This window comes from Cetorhinus maximus, chromosome 11, assembly GCF_964194155.1.
Source record: "Cetorhinus maximus chromosome 11, sCetMax3.hap1.1, whole genome shotgun sequence".
NCBI lineage: Eukaryota > Metazoa > Chordata > Chondrichthyes > Lamniformes > Cetorhinidae > Cetorhinus > Cetorhinus maximus.
In genome coordinates, this window is record NC_135889.1 from 7,897,178 (window position 1) to 7,914,985 (window position 17,808).

At 47.4% G+C, this 17,808-nt stretch overlaps 1 protein-coding gene across 1 annotated transcript in view; it reads right to left on the reverse strand.

Moving 5' to 3' along the window:
* Nucleotides 1–17,808, reverse strand: part of LOC144686367 (protein mono-ADP-ribosyltransferase PARP12-like) — a 50,559-nt gene that overhangs the window by 8,591 nt on the left and 24,160 nt on the right. Inside the window, exons 8-11 of the mRNA XM_078551461.1 lie at nucleotides 14,519–14,615; nucleotides 12,877–12,964; nucleotides 11,265–11,395; nucleotides 4,399–4,550 (exon numbers count right to left, since the gene is read on the reverse strand). Coding sequence (XP_078407587.1) covers nucleotides 4,399–4,550; nucleotides 11,265–11,395; nucleotides 12,877–12,964; nucleotides 14,519–14,615 — 468 coding nt within the window. The remainder of the gene's footprint in view (nucleotides 1–4,398; nucleotides 4,551–11,264; nucleotides 11,396–12,876; nucleotides 12,965–14,518; nucleotides 14,616–17,808) is intronic.

Below are 17,808 nucleotides of genomic sequence, written 5' to 3' on the forward strand. Positions count from 1 at the left end.
TCACACTTGAGGAAGGATGTTAAGGCCTTAGAGAGTGTGCCTGAACAGTAGGGTTGTGCCCCGACAAGTGTACAGGGAGGCTACCTGGGTATACCTGGTAGCCATGCACACATGCATGAACCTCCCCCCCCCACCACCCCCAAGCTGTGCAGGAAGTTTGCCACTAATTGGCCACATAAGGACCTCAATTGGCCTAAAGGGCGGGAAGGCCGAGGAGAAAGGAAGACTTATTGGAAGCATTCGCATGGAAGGTTGCATCGTATGTACAGATGCGACGGAGACGGAGAAACTGGGAGAATGGATTGGAAGACTTACAGGAAGCAGGGTATGAGGAAGTGTAGTCTAGCTGTGAGAGTAAGTGGGCTCAGAGTGAATATTGGTAGGAAGCCCACCCTCAGAAATGGAGACAGAGAAGTTGGGGGATGGAGAGGAAGAGTCGGGGATGACCAATGCGAAGATGCAAGAAGGGTAGAAATTGGAAGCAAAGTCAAATGAAGTTTTCCAATTCTGGGTGAGAGCAGGAAGCAGCACCGATACAGTTATCAACGTACCAGGAAAAGGAGGTAAGGGAGCGGCAACCTCTAGCGATCCACCACCACCTCCCTCCCACTGGCTGAACCGTTTCTTATATTGAGCAACCTTCCTTGCAACTTATCTCACTTCCTTTGAATAAAAGGTGTTGCTATGGGCACCTGTATGGGTCCCAGCTCTGACTGCCTCTTTGTGGGATACAATCTTTGTTCCAGTCCAGACTCCCCGCTCCCTTTGTCTCCGAAACATGAAACCTTTCATCAGTTAATCTCTCCCATTCACCCTCCACCCTCCAACACAGCTTCCCCTTTTGTTCTCCTTCCTGCCCTCCCCCACCTCTCACTTCACCTCGCTGAAACCCTATTACATTCCAATTTACACCCCCCCCACCGCATCCTGATGAATGAACGAGCGATAACTCTGTCACTGTCGCCAGAGCATTTCCGGCGTTTTCTGCTCAGGTCTCATAATCCCGGCAGCCACAGGATTTTGCTTTTGGATCCGCTTTGTCCCTTTTTGATATTGCTCGTACCTTTCCCGGGACCACTCCCAGTTTGTTTGCACGCCTCTTCTTTAAGTTTAATGTTGTCTCTGACTTCTTTAATTGTCTATGGCCCTTTTTTTTTGGCAAGTGGAGCTCTTGTAGCTTAGACGTATAAACTGGTTCTATATCACACTAAATTATTTATTGAACACTTCACACTGACCTCCTCTTGCTTTACCCATCGACAGGCGGATTAATGGACAGTCTTAGGCCCGTGACAGTGCAAGTCAGGTTTGGCCAGATTCTTAACTGTTTTGCATTTCGTTCTGTCAAACATTACGCTGAATTTGATCACATTATGATCAGTATAAGGCAGAGCCAGCTTGCCAACTAAACCGGGTTCATCGATCATGATTGAACCTCATATGGCATGTCCCCTTACTGGCTCCAGGGCATATTGGCCCAGAACCTTCCAGAAACAAATCCGAGGTCATTTCTGAGTCCTGACCCAGCTCGGCCGAGGGGTTGGGGGGGGGGGGAGGAGTCCTCCAGGAGGTGGCCAATGGAGAGGCGCTCATGTCCAATCAGGGACCGCGGGAGGCGGAAGCTCAGGGCATTGTGGTCCAATCCAAAGGAGCTTGGCGACGACCCCCCCCCACTTCTCCGAGACCAGCGGGAATGCTGCTGAGGGCCAGGCAGATGGGGCAGCAGGGAGGAGCTAAGAAATTTAAAGATGGAATCAAATCGAAAGGTGAGATGTACAATGTCACAAAGGTCAGTGGTAGGCCAGGAGATTGGGAATACTTTAGAAACCTGCAAAGGATGGCTTAACAAAAAAAAGAGAGGGAGAATTTGGAGTATGAGGGAAACGATGTCAAGAAATATTAAAAAAAAAACAGACAGTGAAAGCATCCACCTGTTTATAAAAAGGAAAGGAGTAGCGACAGTGAGCGTTGGTCTCTTAGCGGGTGAGACTGGAGAACTAGTCGTGGGAAACAAGGAAATGCCCGAGACTTTGAACAACTATTTTGTATCTGTCTTCACAGCAGAAAAGACCCCAAGGATAATGGAAACGCAGCGGGTAAAAGGGAGGGAGAAAGTAAACAATTACGATCACGAGAGGACAAGTGCTAGGTTAACTAATGGGGCTTCAGACTGGGGTTGTCTACTCTGGCTGGATATGTTCCAGGAGATGCTGGCAGAAGTGACACCACGGAGAGGGTTGTGAGGGAGGAAAAGCACCGGGGCCTCGATCAAACCCACTGCAAAAGCCCTTTTCGTACCAGTTAAAACCTCCTGCATCATTCTCACCAACTCACACGGTTGTTTCATGTTGTAAAATGAAATCAGCTAGGGCGAAATCCATCTCTATAACTTTCAAACTACCCCTTGCTAGTAGTAGGTTTATGCAACGTTTACAGCAATAGCCCGCACTCCTTTTACCTCGAGCCAGGAAAAAAATACAGGCGATGACGGTCAGGAGCGCAGAATGTGTGCCTGTCTTTACGTTTTAGGTTATCACACCGCCAGGTACACAATTGGGTCACTGTTTCACAATGAATGCATTATGTGCATTATAGTAATGCACTTGCTTAATGTATTGTTTTAAAATCTCCCAGATCGCTTTCAAAAGCCACCAGGAGATTGATGCCGATTCCGGCAGACTCCCCATCCGTCCGGGAGGTTTGACAATCCTACTAAAGGCTGACAAGTCCCCTGCACCTGATGGCCTGCATCCTAGTATCTTAAAGGAAGCAGAGGTAGTGGATGCATTGGTTGTAATCTTCCAAAATTCCCTAGATTCTGGAAAGGTCCCAGTGGATTGAAAAACCCCAGGTGTAACACCGCTATTCAAGAAAGGAGGGAGACAGAAAGCAGGAAACTATGGGCCAGTTAGTCTAACATCTGTCACTGGGAAAATGCTAGAATCCATTATTAAACAGGTAGCAGCAAGACATCAAGAAAATCATAATACGATCAGGCAGAGTCAACATGGTTTTGTGAAAGGGAAATCATGCTTGTCAAATTTATTAGAGTTCTTTGAGGATGTAACAAGCAGGGTGAGTAAAGGGGAACCTGTAGATGTGGTGTACTTGATTCGAGAAGGTGCCACATATAAGGTTACTGCACAAGATAAGAGCTCATGGTATTGGGGGGATGATACCAGGGTGATCAACCGTCCCGGGTCAGGCCCTCCCAGGGTGTGTTTTGTCCCGGACTTCTGGAATCTTGGCAGGCCTTATTTTCGCATGTGCGCTGGGGGGTGGCAGGATCGCGGCTTCTGTGTGGGGCTGTCCTGCGGTTGGCGGGGTGAGGGGGTGGATCTGGAAGGCAGCGGGGTGGGTTGTGAGCCTGTGTAACCGACCACCACCCACCCACCCACCCACCATCAAAGCTTCACCAGCTCTCCCCTACTCTCCCTGGCTCCGGCACGATGAAGAGTCCCTTATCCTTTTTGAAAGCTTAGCGTGGATAGAGGATTGGCTAACTAACAGGAAAGAGAGAGTCAGGATAAATGGATCGTTTTCAGGATGGCAAACAGTAACTGGTGGAGTGTCGGAGGGATCAGTGCTGGGGCCTCAGCTTTCTATATTTATGATCTATATTAATGACTTGGATGAAGGGACTGAGTGTATTGTCGCCAAATTTGCTGATGATGTAAAAATAGGTAGGAAAGCAGGTCATGAGGATGATAGAGTCCGCAAAGGAATATAGACGGGTTAAGTGAGCAGGTAAAAAAAATTGACAGATGGAGCACAATGTGGGAAAATGTCAGGAAGAATAGAAAAGCCAAATATTATGTAAATGGATTATGGGAGGGGGGAGGGTGCTTGACAGGGTGGATGCTGAGATGATGTTTCCCCTTGTGGAAGATTCTAGAACTCGGGGCACAGTTTAAAAATATGGGGTCGCCCACTGAAGATGGAAATGAGGCGGAATTTCTTCTCTCAGAGGGTCGCTAGGCTTTGGAATTCTCTCCTCCCAGGGAACAGTGGAGGTTGGGTCATTGAGGCTGGGTTAGATGGAATTTTGACTGACAAGGGAGTCAAGGGTTATGTGGAGGGAGGGGCAGACAGGAAAGTGGAGTTAAGGCCACAATCAGATCAGCCATGATCTTATTGAATGGCGGAGTGAGCTCGAAGGGCCGAATGGCCTACACGTGCTACTAATTCTTATGATATTATGAGCTGCAGCTGTCATTAATGTCCGTGAAGCAGGTTAAAAGTTCACTGCACGTGGCCTTTGGAGTCATCTGATCGAGGTTAACTAGGCCCATAAGCCCAGCTTTGTAGAAGTGCTGAGGATATGAGTTCTCAGACTCGTTGTTCCGGCTGGGGCTGTAAACAGAAACTCAAGGTGAAACTCTTGATTTTCTCCGTTACCTTTCCCGTATCCTTCTCCGTGTGTCCCACGGGTCCTCCAGTCAATGTTCTCCTCACAGATGCTCGCAATGGGTGAGGAATCCCAACCGTAGAAAAGATGCTTCTCGCCAACCTCCTTGCCGCCATTTTTCCTCATCATCTGTTCTTTCTGCCTGTCTCACAAACACAAACAAACCACCCGTGACCTTCGTGGAACTGACTGGAGAAGAGATTTGCTTCCGGTCCGGTCCAGTCCGCCACAGACAATCATCTCCTGTCGCCAACCTCAGCACCTCGCAAAGCTTAGCTTAGCAGTATTGATGACCCGCTTCCTCGGGTCGGAGAGTTCAGGAGAGGGGGGCGCAATCCTACAATTAGAACGAGGCCCGGTCAGTGAACACAGCGCTTCTTCGCACAAAGAGGAGGGGAGGTCTCCAACACAACCCCAAAAAGGTAGTGTGCCCAACTGAAAATCTCAAACATAAGATTGATCGATTTTTGTTGGGTAGAGGTATAAAGACACAAGGGCAGAATTCTACAGTGCCTCACTGGTGGGTTTGCAGATGGGAGTTGGGGCACATAATATTCCCCATCCCACCGCCCTCCCTGACTCTCCGCGACTTTATGGTGGGACGAGTGAGGTCTAAGCCCAACTGAGGTCTAAGCCCAACTGAGGCCCCTTACGTGGGCCATTAATGACCGCTTAAGGGCCTCATCCCGCTTGCTCTCAACTTTGAGGCCGGCGGGAGAAGTCCTGGGGCAAGCCTGGCAGGTCATCCTCCTCGGACAACTGAGTGGCTGCGGGGCAGCCAGGATCGGTGGGGATGTGTTCACCGTTGACCCTTTGGGTGGCGGGGTTGGAAACCTGCCCATCTCAAAAATCTTGCCCATGGAACCCAGATGGGTAAATGGAGTTAAAATTCACATCAGCCACGATCTAATTGAATGGCAGAACAAGCTCGAAGGGGCTGAATGGCCTCCTCCGTTCCTATGTTCCGATAAAGTAGGGAAACAAAAAAAAAAACAAGAATGTTTCTTTCCGTCTTCACCTCTTTATGGGCTAACTCCTTCCATCACCATTGCAGTTCTCGCTGCCCAAAAGGCTGAATAATCAACCAGACTTTACCAACTGCAGTTGGAATGAGAGTCATCCCACTCCATTCGTCAGGGCAGTCCCTGCACTCTGGAGGGTGGTCCTGTCTTAGCTGCTGTTACTCCGAACCCATCCATGCTCCCCCTTTTACCCTTTCATGAGATGTGGGTTTCTGTTGCCCAGCCCTGACTGCCCTTGAACTGAGCGAGAGGGCAGTTAAGAGTCAACCACGTGGCTGTGGATCAGGAGCCGCACATAGGCCAGACCAGGTAAGGATGGCAGATTTCCTCCCTTCATTAAAGGAGGGAACCAGATGGGTTTTTACGACAATCGACGATAGTTTCATGGTCACCATTACTGAGACTAGCTTTATATTCCGGATTTATGAATTGACTTTAACTTCCACCAGCTGCTGTGGTGGGATTTGAACTCCTGTCCCCAGAGCATTACCCTCAGCCTCTGGATTACCAGTCCAGTGACATTACTACTACACCATTGCCTCCCCCTGACAGCTGTGGCTCAGTGGGTCTCACCCTCTCCACAGACCCGAGCACAAAACCTGGACTGCCGCTCCAGCGCGGTACTGCGCAAGTGTCAGATGCAGGTCAAACCGACACTCCATCTGCCCTCCCCAAGGGACGGAAAAGACCCTACAGCATTCTTTCGGAGAGCAGCAGGGGAGTTAACCCCAGTTTCTTTATCCAACAGATATCCATCAACCAGCATCACTAAAATAAATTACCTTGGGGGTCAATATCACGTTGTTCTTGGTGGGATCTTGCTGCGCACAAATTGGCTACCTTGGTTCATGCATTAGAAGCAGTGGCAACAATTCAGAAAAATACCCGACTGGCTGCAAAACTCTTTGGGACATCCTGAGGCCATAAATGGCGCTATGTAAATGAAAGTCTGTCTTGTTTACTTTATCCATTTGTCCTGTCACTGTGCAATGTCCTATTTCCAAAATATTCCATTGTTGAGCTACAGTCCCGTGTGCCTGTTCCTCTTTTCACCTCACCCCAGCTGGTACACTCACTATCTTTCTAAAAACTGACTGATTCCAATCCTCTTGGCTTTGCAGCATTTTCCTTCCTCATTGTAATCTGGTCACGACACCAGCTATTCACATCGTCTACCTCAATCTATGTTTGTACCCATGGTCAAGCAAAGGCCTTGTGGGAAACTGCACGCCCTGGTTTGCGCGATGAATCCTGCACGAATTTCAGGAATTTATTTCCCCGCTCTCCATTTCTTTGCTCCCTGTCCCAATCAATGAGCGGGTGATTAAAACCTTCACCAGCAGAAATGTTGCTATTCTCACCCATCTCCCTGATTTCCTCTTCAATTCACACCCCACCCCGCACCCCCACATCATTACAGGGTGTGTATCCAACCCCACTAATATAACAATTCCTTTTTTAAAAAAAATCTTTTATCTCTAACATATAGCCCTTACATTATGGATTGCCTCTTTCACGTATAATGCATCTGATATATTATTCCAATGTGATTTAGGAACTATATGCTCGTGCGTATGTATACATAAGTATCCATACATCACTCACCGCTGCACTACAGTTTGCCTATCGAACTGCCAATTTATCAGTCCACAGCGCATGGTGCGATCTGAGAAATACATTCGATGAGGCTCCAGCGTTTGAGCCTAAAAGTGTGATTATTTTCAACTCCTGGGAGCCACAAGATGTAACAACAGCCTTTCCTCACCAATCTGTCCTTCCCAAAAAACGATTCCAACCCGCCATCTTTACTTCTCAGCCCTTCCCGCTTTGCAGCCAAGTTTCTGTTGGCATTTTGTCTTCTGACTTCAGTCTCTCTCTCTTCACTTCAGTCAGTTCCTCTCATCCTGCTTTACCTCTGTGTATCTCTCTCTCTCTCTGCCTTCACTCTGCCTTGTTAATGGCATGTTAACTGTATTATCAAGGTTGAAACTCTTTCGAGTTATCAACAGTCACAGGTTGCAACTCTTTCGAGTACAATCACAGTTCTTGGTTTCCGGGAGTGGGACATGAACCCACAACCCTCTGATTCAAAGGCGAGGGTGCTTTGAACTGAGCCACAGCTGACACCCCTATCAAGGTTGAACATACACAGGTGAAGGACATTGATTAAGTACCTTGAGCAGATGTAAAGAAAGACTTTCCACCAGTAAGCCTGAGGCCCTCGGTGACTGGTGGGCACCTCAGGGGCAGGAGTGCATCACTGACTCCGGAAACAACATTTTAATTTGATTTATTAAGCTCCCCTTTGAAATTTTGTTTTGTTACATTGCCCCATTAAGGGGCTTTCAATTTGTTGATTAGTTATTTTTTTTACTGGTGTGCCCAAAAGAATATAAAGAAAAGAACTTAAACAAAAGACATAACGGACTTGCAGGGATTGGAGTGCATCAGTTCCGGGAGCGTTATTTGAATTTGATAAATTTCCTTTGTAGTTTTTGTTTTAGTTGCATTATCCCTTTGAGGGGTTGTTAATTTATTCATTTACCGTTTTCTCAAAAGAGTATAAAGGGAGATTTGTGGGACACTGGGTTGGTTGGTAGGTAGGTAGGAGGCTGAACATTCTGTAAATAAACCAACTATCAAGAAAAAGATTTGTGTCTAGTTTCATACTTCACAATCCGGTTTGAGATCCATTTAATATGCCTCTCTATGCATTCATTTATATGGCTCTGCCTACATCATTGTCTGTCTCTCTCTCTCTCTCTCCCTCCATCTGCACTTTTTCTTCAAGGAGGAAAGAAATGAAGGATGGAGGGAAGGGAGCAATGGAGAGAGAAAGAAAGTTATTGATGCAGAACCCAGAGACAATGATGCCAATGCCTCTCTGGTTGGTCTCAGCAGTAACCAACAATCACACTGGTCTTTACAGCTCAGGACCTTGTCAGATGGGGCATGAGAAGCTAATTTACTGATAGACATTGCAAACCGATTGTCAGCCCTTGTCATCCGTGAGTTAATTGTGGATGATTGCATTGATATAACGCCTTTAACAGAAACCTGCCTGAGGGGTGATGACACCTTCCCACTGAATGAGGTCTCCCCGCCTTGGCAGTGTGGTATTTATCGCCAGATCACACCTTAGCCTGACCCCCTACTCCTCTGATACTTTTCCCTCCTTTCAGCATCTCACCCTGTTCTAACCCCCCTCTTTCAAAATCATCGTTTTCTACACCCTCCCCAGTTTGAGAAGAATGTTCTCACTGCGATGTTTCCTCTGCTTTCCTCCCTTAGCCTCTGTACCAAATGACTTCTTATCCTCAGTGATTCCAACCTCCATCTCAACTCATCATGTTCTCTCTGAGTTCACTGTCCTCTTATCCTCCCCTAAATCTCTCCCTCCACGTAAACTCCCCGACCCATGTTCACAACATTCCCTTGACCATGCCATCTCACATGGCCTTGCCACTCCTGTCATATCAATCACAGATTACACCACCTTTGATCATTTCTTTGTATCACACTCCACCCATGTCCCCCTTCGACTTCCTAACCCTACCCTCTTCTGTAAAAAACCTTCCCCCCAATTCACTTACAAAAATCTTTCAAAATCCCTTTGGCCCTCCATTCACCACTAAATTTCGGCAGCTACTGATTTACACAGCCATACCCTCACCTCCATCTTTGATGTCCTATTTCCCGATAAAACCATACTTTCTCTCTCTCTCTCACCCTGGCCGTTCCCCTGGTACAGCCCTCAGCTCTGCTCCCTTAAACCCAGGAGTTGAAAGGATTTGGTGGACGACTGATTTAGCCATTCACTGCCAGATCTGGCTGAATCACTTAAAACACCATCCGGTCCTGCTCTTGTCTATTAAAACTACTCACTATTCCTGATCATTGTGGACTGCCCCCGGCTTCTTTTCTCTATAGCAGACTGTCTTCTTAAAACCCTCTCCCCTGTCCCCTCCACCCTCACCTTCAACAATAAGAGCGAGCAAGCCAATGGACCTCTTTGTTACTGAGATGGGACCATGTGATTAGCTGCCTCTTCCGCATCCCTCCCTTCCACTCGCTCGCTTGGCCGAACTCCCTTTAATGCTCCCCCATGCCCTAGCCCTGAACTCTTGCTCTAGTTTCTCTCCTGTCTCCCCTCATGCCCTCTGCGAGCTCATCTTGTCCATGAGACCCACTTCCTGTCCCCTCGATTCTATTCCCATAAACTGCTGATCACCCAGCTCCTCCTGGTCGCCAGGTTAGCTGAGGTTGTAAACGGTTCTCTCTCTTCAGGTGTTGTCCCTCTTTCCTTTACATCTGCCGTACCGCCCCATCCTCAAAAGATCAACCTTTGACCCCACCATTCTGGCAAACTACTGTCCCATCCCCAACCTCCCCTCCCTCTCCAAAGTCCTTGAACACATCGTCACCTCCCAAATCCGTCCCCATCTTTCCCAGGAACTCCATGTTTGAATCCCTGGAACCAGGTTTCCGTCCCTGCTCCTGTACCGAGACAGCTCTTAGCAAAGCCACAAATGACACTCTGAGTGACTGTGACAAAGGTAAACATTCCCCCCCTTCGTCCTTCTCTACCTGTCTGCAGCCTTTGACACAGCGACCAACCCATCCTCCTCCTGCACCTCTCCACTGTCGTCCAGCTGGGTGGGGCTGTTCTCACCGGCTTCCACTCTTATCTATCTGATCATAGCCAGAGAATCACTGGCAATGGTTTGTCTTCCTGCTCCCACACTGTTACCTCTGGTGTCCCCCAAGGATCAACCCTTGGCCCCTCCTATTTCTCATCTCCATGCTGCCCCTCGGTGACATCGTCTCAAAGCAGAGTGTTAGTTTTCACATGTACACTGACAACACCCAGCTCTACCTCACCACCACCTCTCTCGACCCCTCCGCCCATTGCTAAATTATCAGACTGCGTATCCGACATCCAGTACTGGACGAGCAGAAATTACCTCCAATAAAATGCCGTGAGGAATGAAGCTGATCGAGCAACATCTTGGTTAAAGTTCGCATTCTTATGTTCAAATCCCCCTATGGCCTTGTTGCTGCCCGTCTCTGCGATCCCCTCTAGCAACAACGCAACCCTCTGAGATCTCTGAGCCCTCCTGTGCACTCCCGAATTTAATCATTCCAACACTGGTTGTCACGTCTTCAGTTGCCTAGGCCCAGAGCTCTGGTGTACCCTCTCTACACCTCTCTGCCTCTCTTTCCTCCTTTAAGGCAACCCACAGGACCTACCTCTTTGACCAAACTTTTGTTCATCTGACCTACTATCTCCTTGTGTGTCATACTTTGTTTCATAATGTTCCTGTGAAGCACCTTGGGACATTATTTTATTACACTAGATGCACTTTATAGATGTGTTATTGTTGCTGTGGCTCAGTTGGTGGCACCCTCGCCTCTGAGTCAGAAGGATTCCAGGTTCAAGTCCCACTCCAGGACTTGGACACAAAACGTCAATGCTGACACTTACGCGTAGAACCTGAGGGAGTGCTGCTCTGTCTTTCACACGAAATATTAAACTGAGGTCTGGTCTGCCCTCTTCGGTTGGTGTATAAGACCCCATGACGCTATTTTGAAGACACCAGGGGAGTTCTCCCAGGTGTCCTGGCCAATACTTATCCCTCAAATCAACGTTACAAAAAACAGATTAGTTGGTCATTATGCTTGTGGGATCTTGCTGTGCACAAATTGGCTGCTCTGATCCCTACATTATAAACAGCCACTTTAAAAAGTATTCCATTGGTTATAAGGTGCTTTGAGATGACCAGTAGCCATGAAGAGCACTACATACTTGCAAGTCCGACTCATCTTTTACATACCATTGAAAGACTTCCCAAAGGGCCAGGTTTTGGATTCGTTCAATTTTCTGGATCACATTGTTCTTCATTGTCCGCTGGAAGAAGACCTGCACCCGTTTATATTCCTCTGAGGACTCGGGCAAGAGGACAAGCTGCAGGGAGAAGGTTATCAGTCAGAGCCACAGAGCAGCAGGTAATCCAAACACGTTCGAAATACCGTGACACTGCACACATTTATTTCACTTTAGCCTACATTTTAAAAAAAAAATGGAATTATAGATGGAGCATTATGACCACGCCAGGAAAAGGAGTTTGGTTCATGAGCGACAAGGTAAGCAGTGCACATCCCACACACATAAACAGAAGACGCTGCATTTATATAGCACCTTTCACAACCTTGCTGCTTGCAAACTGGCTGCCCTGTTTCATATACAGCAAAGTTCTGCCTTTTGCGACTTCTCTGTTTGCGTGTGTACTTTGTACACCTCATCACCCATCACGTGAGCTTTGTTTGCCTATCTGTGCCTTCTTTCCCTGAAGGAGATGGCAGTCATGATGGAGCAGAGACCTCGGCACATTTTAATGGGGAGATGGCGTCAAAGTCTCTGGAAGCGGATTCCTTCCATTGGTCCTGTCCGTGCGCACTTAATTCTCTTTTTTTTTTAAGCAACTTCCTGAGAAGCCGTGCCTGGAATGGTTGCAGCTGAATAGAGAGATTAACCTGGAAGTGTCCGAATCTCTCAGCCCAGAGCTGCAGTAAGGGCTCTGTTCACTTTTGAAATGTTTTGTCTGCCGGTTTTGAGGCGATTCATTTTCTTCTGAAATGAGGATTTGTCTCTTTGGGAAATTTTCACTGCGTCTTGCATTGCTCAGAGGCTCCCCCCCCCCCCCCGGCTGTCAGGTGCAGGTAGCGCAACTTGCTGCACAGTAACTGCCCAAACCAGTGCTGCCCTCCCCATTGCTGGAACCTGCCTAATTGGCTCCCGTTGAAAAGCGCGTTCATCGCTCGCGATTCCGCCATTTGCGGGAACCTAACCCCAGCCAAGTGCAGGACGTTACTGTTTTGCGACAGTGCGTACTCTTCAAAAAGTCCTTCATTGGCTGGAAAGTGCTTTGGGACGTCCTGAGCTTGTGAAAGGTGCGACGTAAAGGCAATTTTTTTCATTCCTGGTAACACGCGCGCTATTTCAGAGCTTCAGCACCTAGAGATCCCTTTGTTTGAGGTGTCAGCTGTGGCTCAGTTCATAGCACCCTCGCCTTTGAATCAGAGGGTTGTGGGTTCATGTCTCACTCCCGGAAAACCAAGAACTGTGATTGTACTCGACAGAGTTGCAATCTGTGACTGTTGATAACTTGAAAGAGGATCAACAAGCTATCATGATAGCTGAGAAGCACCCCTTAGATTTTGGGGAGGTGTCAGCTGTGGCTCAGTCCATAGCACCCTCGCCTTTGAATCAGAAGGTTGTGGGTTCATGTCCCACTCCTGGAAACCAAGAACTGTGATTGTACTCAAAAGAGTTGCAATCTGTGACTGTTGATAACTCGAAAAAAAAAACCTAGAGATCCCTTTGTCCCCTGCAGAGCAGCGAGCGAGATATGAGTCGCATTGATTTAGCAGCTGACGGTCCCTTACCTTATATCCAGTGGTTGGCTGAGCTGACATGTCCCATTGTGCGGGAACGGGTTTGCTTTGGGCTGCATCCGCTTTTACCTTATCATTCCTGTGAGGGGAAGACAGCAGTTAATTGAAGGGCCTTCCCACCATAATAAGTCCCCTCCAAACCCTGCCGCATGCTGAGTGCTGTTCAACGTAACAAGAAATGACATTTAGTTTGCCATCGCATTTTACATCATTTGGAAACAGGATTATGACATTCAACTGTCCCGACTTTCACCCAGCTCATGGCAGGTTGGTAGTTCTGTTTTTTTTTCCCCCTTCTTTGAGATGTTGGTTGAGGGATAGATTTTGGCCAGGGCACCAGGCAGAACTGCCCCGCTCATCTTCGGAACAGCGCTATGGGACCTTTTACCTGCACCCGAGAGAGCAGATGGGACCTGGGTTTCATGGCTCAATCTGAAAAAAACGGCACCTCCAACAGTGCAGCACTCCCTCAGTGCTGCAATGGAGTGTCAGCCTTGATTTTAACCTGGAACTTTGTGATTCAGAGGTGAGAGTGCTGCCAAATGAGCCATAGCTCCATTCACCCTTGGCTCGAATCCCTTCAGATTCGAATGAAAATCTTTAGATCCCAATTTTGAAAGCTCCAATTGACACCCAGCTTCCACAGCATTTTGGGGAGCGAGTCCCAGATTTCCACTATCCCATGCGTGAAAAAAATGCTACCTGATTCCGTCTACCCCGCCCAATTGCAATTTTAGGATTATTTGAGGATATTTAACCATTTTGTTTCTGCCCTGGATTGAGTTGTGTTTAAGGATTGTGTTTTAAAGTGAACAGTTTTTGTTTTGTTCAGATGTATAACTAGAGGCTACGGTCACTGAAGATGTGTGAGGAACATTGTAAATCAGTCCCTTACAATCTGACACAACAAGGGTCCTTAGCCTCAATCCAGGCCTGTTAGCTAGATGGCAAGAGACTAAAGTTGCCAGCCTTCCAAGAATTCCAGGAAACAGGAGCAGGAGTAGACCACATGGCCCATCGAGCCTGCTCCGCTATTCAATATGATCAAGGCTGATCTTGGGCTTCAACTCCATTTCCTGCCCACTCCCCATATCCCTTAATTCCCTGACAGATGAAAATTCTGTCTATCCCAGCCTTAAATGTATTCAACAATGGACCATCCACAACCCCCTGGGGAAGAGAATTCCAAAGATTCACAACTCTTTGAGTGAAGTAATTTCCCCTCATCTTGGTCCTGAGGCTGTGTCCCCGTGTTTTAGACTCCCCGACCAGTGGAAACAACCTCTCAGCATCCACCCTATCTAACCCCTTCAGAACCTTCTACCTTTCAATGGGATCGCTTCTCATTCTTCTAAACTCCAGAGAATATAGACCCAATTCACTCAGCCTCTCGTCATAGGACAACCCCCTCATCCCAGGGACCATTCTAGTGAATATTCACTGCACCACCTCCAATGCAAGTATATCCTTTCTTAAATGTGGAGACCCAAACTGCACACAGTACTCCAGGTGTGGTCTCGCCAAAACCCTGTACAACCGTAGCACTTATCAAATGGCATGTCGCTGCAAGGTCATGCTGCTAATCCACCTTCAACCTGGCATCAGCAGACATCTCATGATCAAATGTCGGTACCTGTACATCTGCCTTTCCATCTCCTGTTCTGAAACAAACCGAGGTCGTCTTCGGATTTCCCTGCACGTTTCAAGGAGCAGGTTTCTCTGGATCATCGCTGAACAAGAAGGAAAATCATGTAACAGCTCCAATCTACCACACACAACAAAAAACTCTGTACATTTTTCTGGTTGCCTAGTGGAAAGGTGGGGAATTTGTACCATCTCTCAAGACGACGCAACCTTTGCTCCTCACTCTGCCCTCCAAACAATAACTAAGGCAACATTCCTGAGTGTGTCGCTGGGTTTTATTTCGGCTGGAGGCTTAGCGCAATTGTGAAGTTTCCTGCTTTTTAAAAAATTCATTTACGGGATGTGGGCGTCGCTGGCTAGGCCAGTATTTATTGCCTGCCCCTAATTGCCCTTGAGAAGGTGGTAGTGCGCTGCCTTCTTGAGCCGCTGATGTAGGTACCCCTACAGTATTGCTGAAAAAGAGACATGTCGAAGCTTTTTGTCTTGCACTCATCAGGACACGCTCAAGAATACCAATATAAGGGGGAAAACAACAATTGATCCTGAATGTGAAGAGGGTGCTGATTGGTTGGCAAGTGGCGTTGCCATGGAGCCTGCACCACTGATGGTGACTGACAGTTAACTGCCAAGCATTGTTTGAAATTTAAACCAGGCAGCTTGACCCTAACTGGTCAAGGCATTGTCCTGAGGAATGAGTCAGCGAATGGCTGTCACTTATTTTGTTTAGCTGAAACAGACGCAATGTATGCACATGTTCTTTCTGCCTGCAGAGAACAGGGCCATGTGTATTGATATATGTAGCTTCCAGTACATGCAAATGTGCTGCACTGCAAGCCCAACTGACAATCTTAAACCGGTTGTCAGCGTAATTCTTAGCGCACCAAGGATTATTCAGCAAGTGTTGTCCAATCACGGAATCACATCTAATGTTGGACATTGTGCTTTGAGTTTAGCAAGCATGGGCTGGTTGGGTACGGTCTGTACTCAGCCCACTGCGAACAGCGGCTGGGACATGCTGTTTGATATGATCCGCCAGTCTTTGGGGCATACGAGCTACATACCTGGCATCTCACTGGCACTGAAACTTGTATACCACATTACTCATTTGTGTGACAGACAGGATGTCTTTCTGGCTTGATAGCAGCATCCTGTTAGTGGTGAATAGCACTTGTGTTGCTACTGCATAGTAACAGTGTGAAGCAGCTAGCTTCACCTGTTGCTTAAATTTTTGAGATACCTTGCCCTTCCAGGGTAATCTGAGGCAGGCTGGGCACTTTTTAGGGCCGAAGGTGACGGCCTTGGACCCATCCATGAGTTTGTGTGATATACAGTGTGAAATTATCTAATCAGGGTAACCATTATCCTGCAGGATGCCCCTATTTCAGTATCAAGTTTGCAGAGTGAGGAAATGGATCGGGCCCAATTTACGAGGTTGCCGATAAGACCAATCTTATAGAGTGTGGAACTGTAAGAATCCCAATGCGTATATTGGCCAGTGAAAGTAGGTTTGCGGTAGACCGTGGTAGAGAACCCCCTGGCAGATTTCTCAACTAATGTCAAGGAAGGAGGGTTCATTTGACTGCCCCATTTCAAAGGTGAATTTGAGCGCAGGATGGAGCCCATTAAGACATGTAAGGAAATTATTACACACAGCTGCGGATTTAAATATAGCAAACACATCATCCACATATCGGAAATATGTGAGGGGTAGGAGGTTAGGTGTCATTCCACTGAAGACACATTCCTCATAGAACCCAACAAAGATGTTTGTGAGATCTGAGCCTAGAGGGGATCCCATGGCAGCACCATCTATTTGAGTGTACACGGTGTCATTAAAACTCAACTCAACTGTGCGAGTTGATAAGTTCATAAGTTCAATGAATGCTGATTCAGGCAAAAGGTGGCGAGTCTAGACAGTCTAGATCACCATGATATAGTGCTGCAGCCCAAATATCTATGGCTTCCTTAAGTGGAACATTGGTGAATAGGCCGGCAATGTCAAATGAGCTCATGGACACAGCATTGCTATTGTAAGTCCTGTGTGGCCTTCACAAATGTGAAGGAATCCTTAACAGTGTATGTGGAAAACTTGCTCAAAACTGTTTGTAACAATTTGCTCCTTATATTGATATTCTTGCGAATGTCCTGATGAGTGCAAGATGAAAAAATTCAACGTGTCTCTTTTTTCAGAAATACTCAAGTTCTGTACCACCAAACAACTAATTACACCCTCAGTGCTGTTAGGGAGGGAGTTCCGGGATTTTGACCCAGCGACAGTGAAGGAACGGCGATATATTTCCAAGTCAAGGTGGTGAGTGACTTGGAGGGGAACTTCCAGGTGGTGGTGTTCCCATGTGTCTGCTGCCCTTGTCCTTCTAGACGGTAGCGGTTGTGGGTTTGGAAGGTGCTGTTGAAGGGGGCTTGGTTCCAGTGAGTGTTTGATCTCCTAAAGCTTTGATAGTTCAATCTTTCAGCTGTGGATAGAGGTTGCATGAAAGTGGGCTGATTGATTCCTGGAGAGCAGAATGGGCATTTAGCTGAGGGCTGGTGACACCAAAGCATTTTGATATTGCACCACGCTTTCCTGTCCGTGTATTCACTAAGAGGTTGTGGCAGTTGGCCCTCTTTGCATGATTTCTGGCACTATTTCTGTTTTGCCTGTGGTGTGTACTGCTTAGACACCATTAAGCAGTCTTGTAGGAGTTACCAAGAAGTCTTCATTAACATTGAGGGTACAGGTATGGAGAGGATCCCATGGCAGGACCTTACATGTTGCTACCTAGCTCCAGACTGCTGACCTAGGCTCGAGGTCAGGTACCTTCCTACATCACCAGTGGGCGGTGCTCAGTCCCAGGTTAACCCTTCATGTACCAGATCCTTCTACTACAGTTTCATCCTAATGACCGACCTCTCCCGTTGCATTTGTACATCTGAGCTACCTTTGTTTCAGTAAACATAAAATAAAACACAGAAACTGTGGCGCAGTTGGTATTACTTTCACCTCTAAGTTAGAAGGTTGTGGGTTCAGGTCCCATTCCAGTCCATAATCCAGGCAGACACACGCATGAAAACTATACTCAACTTCCTTTCAATCTGCTTGAATTATGTCATGAATATAGACAATAAAGTCACACTACAGAGACCTGAGCACAAAAATTCAGGCTGACACCTCGGTGCAGTGCTGAAGAAGTGCTGCACAGTCAGGGGTGCCATCTTCCAGATGAGACAATAAACCGAGCTTTTGTCTGCCCTCTCAGGTGGACGTAGATGTAAATGATG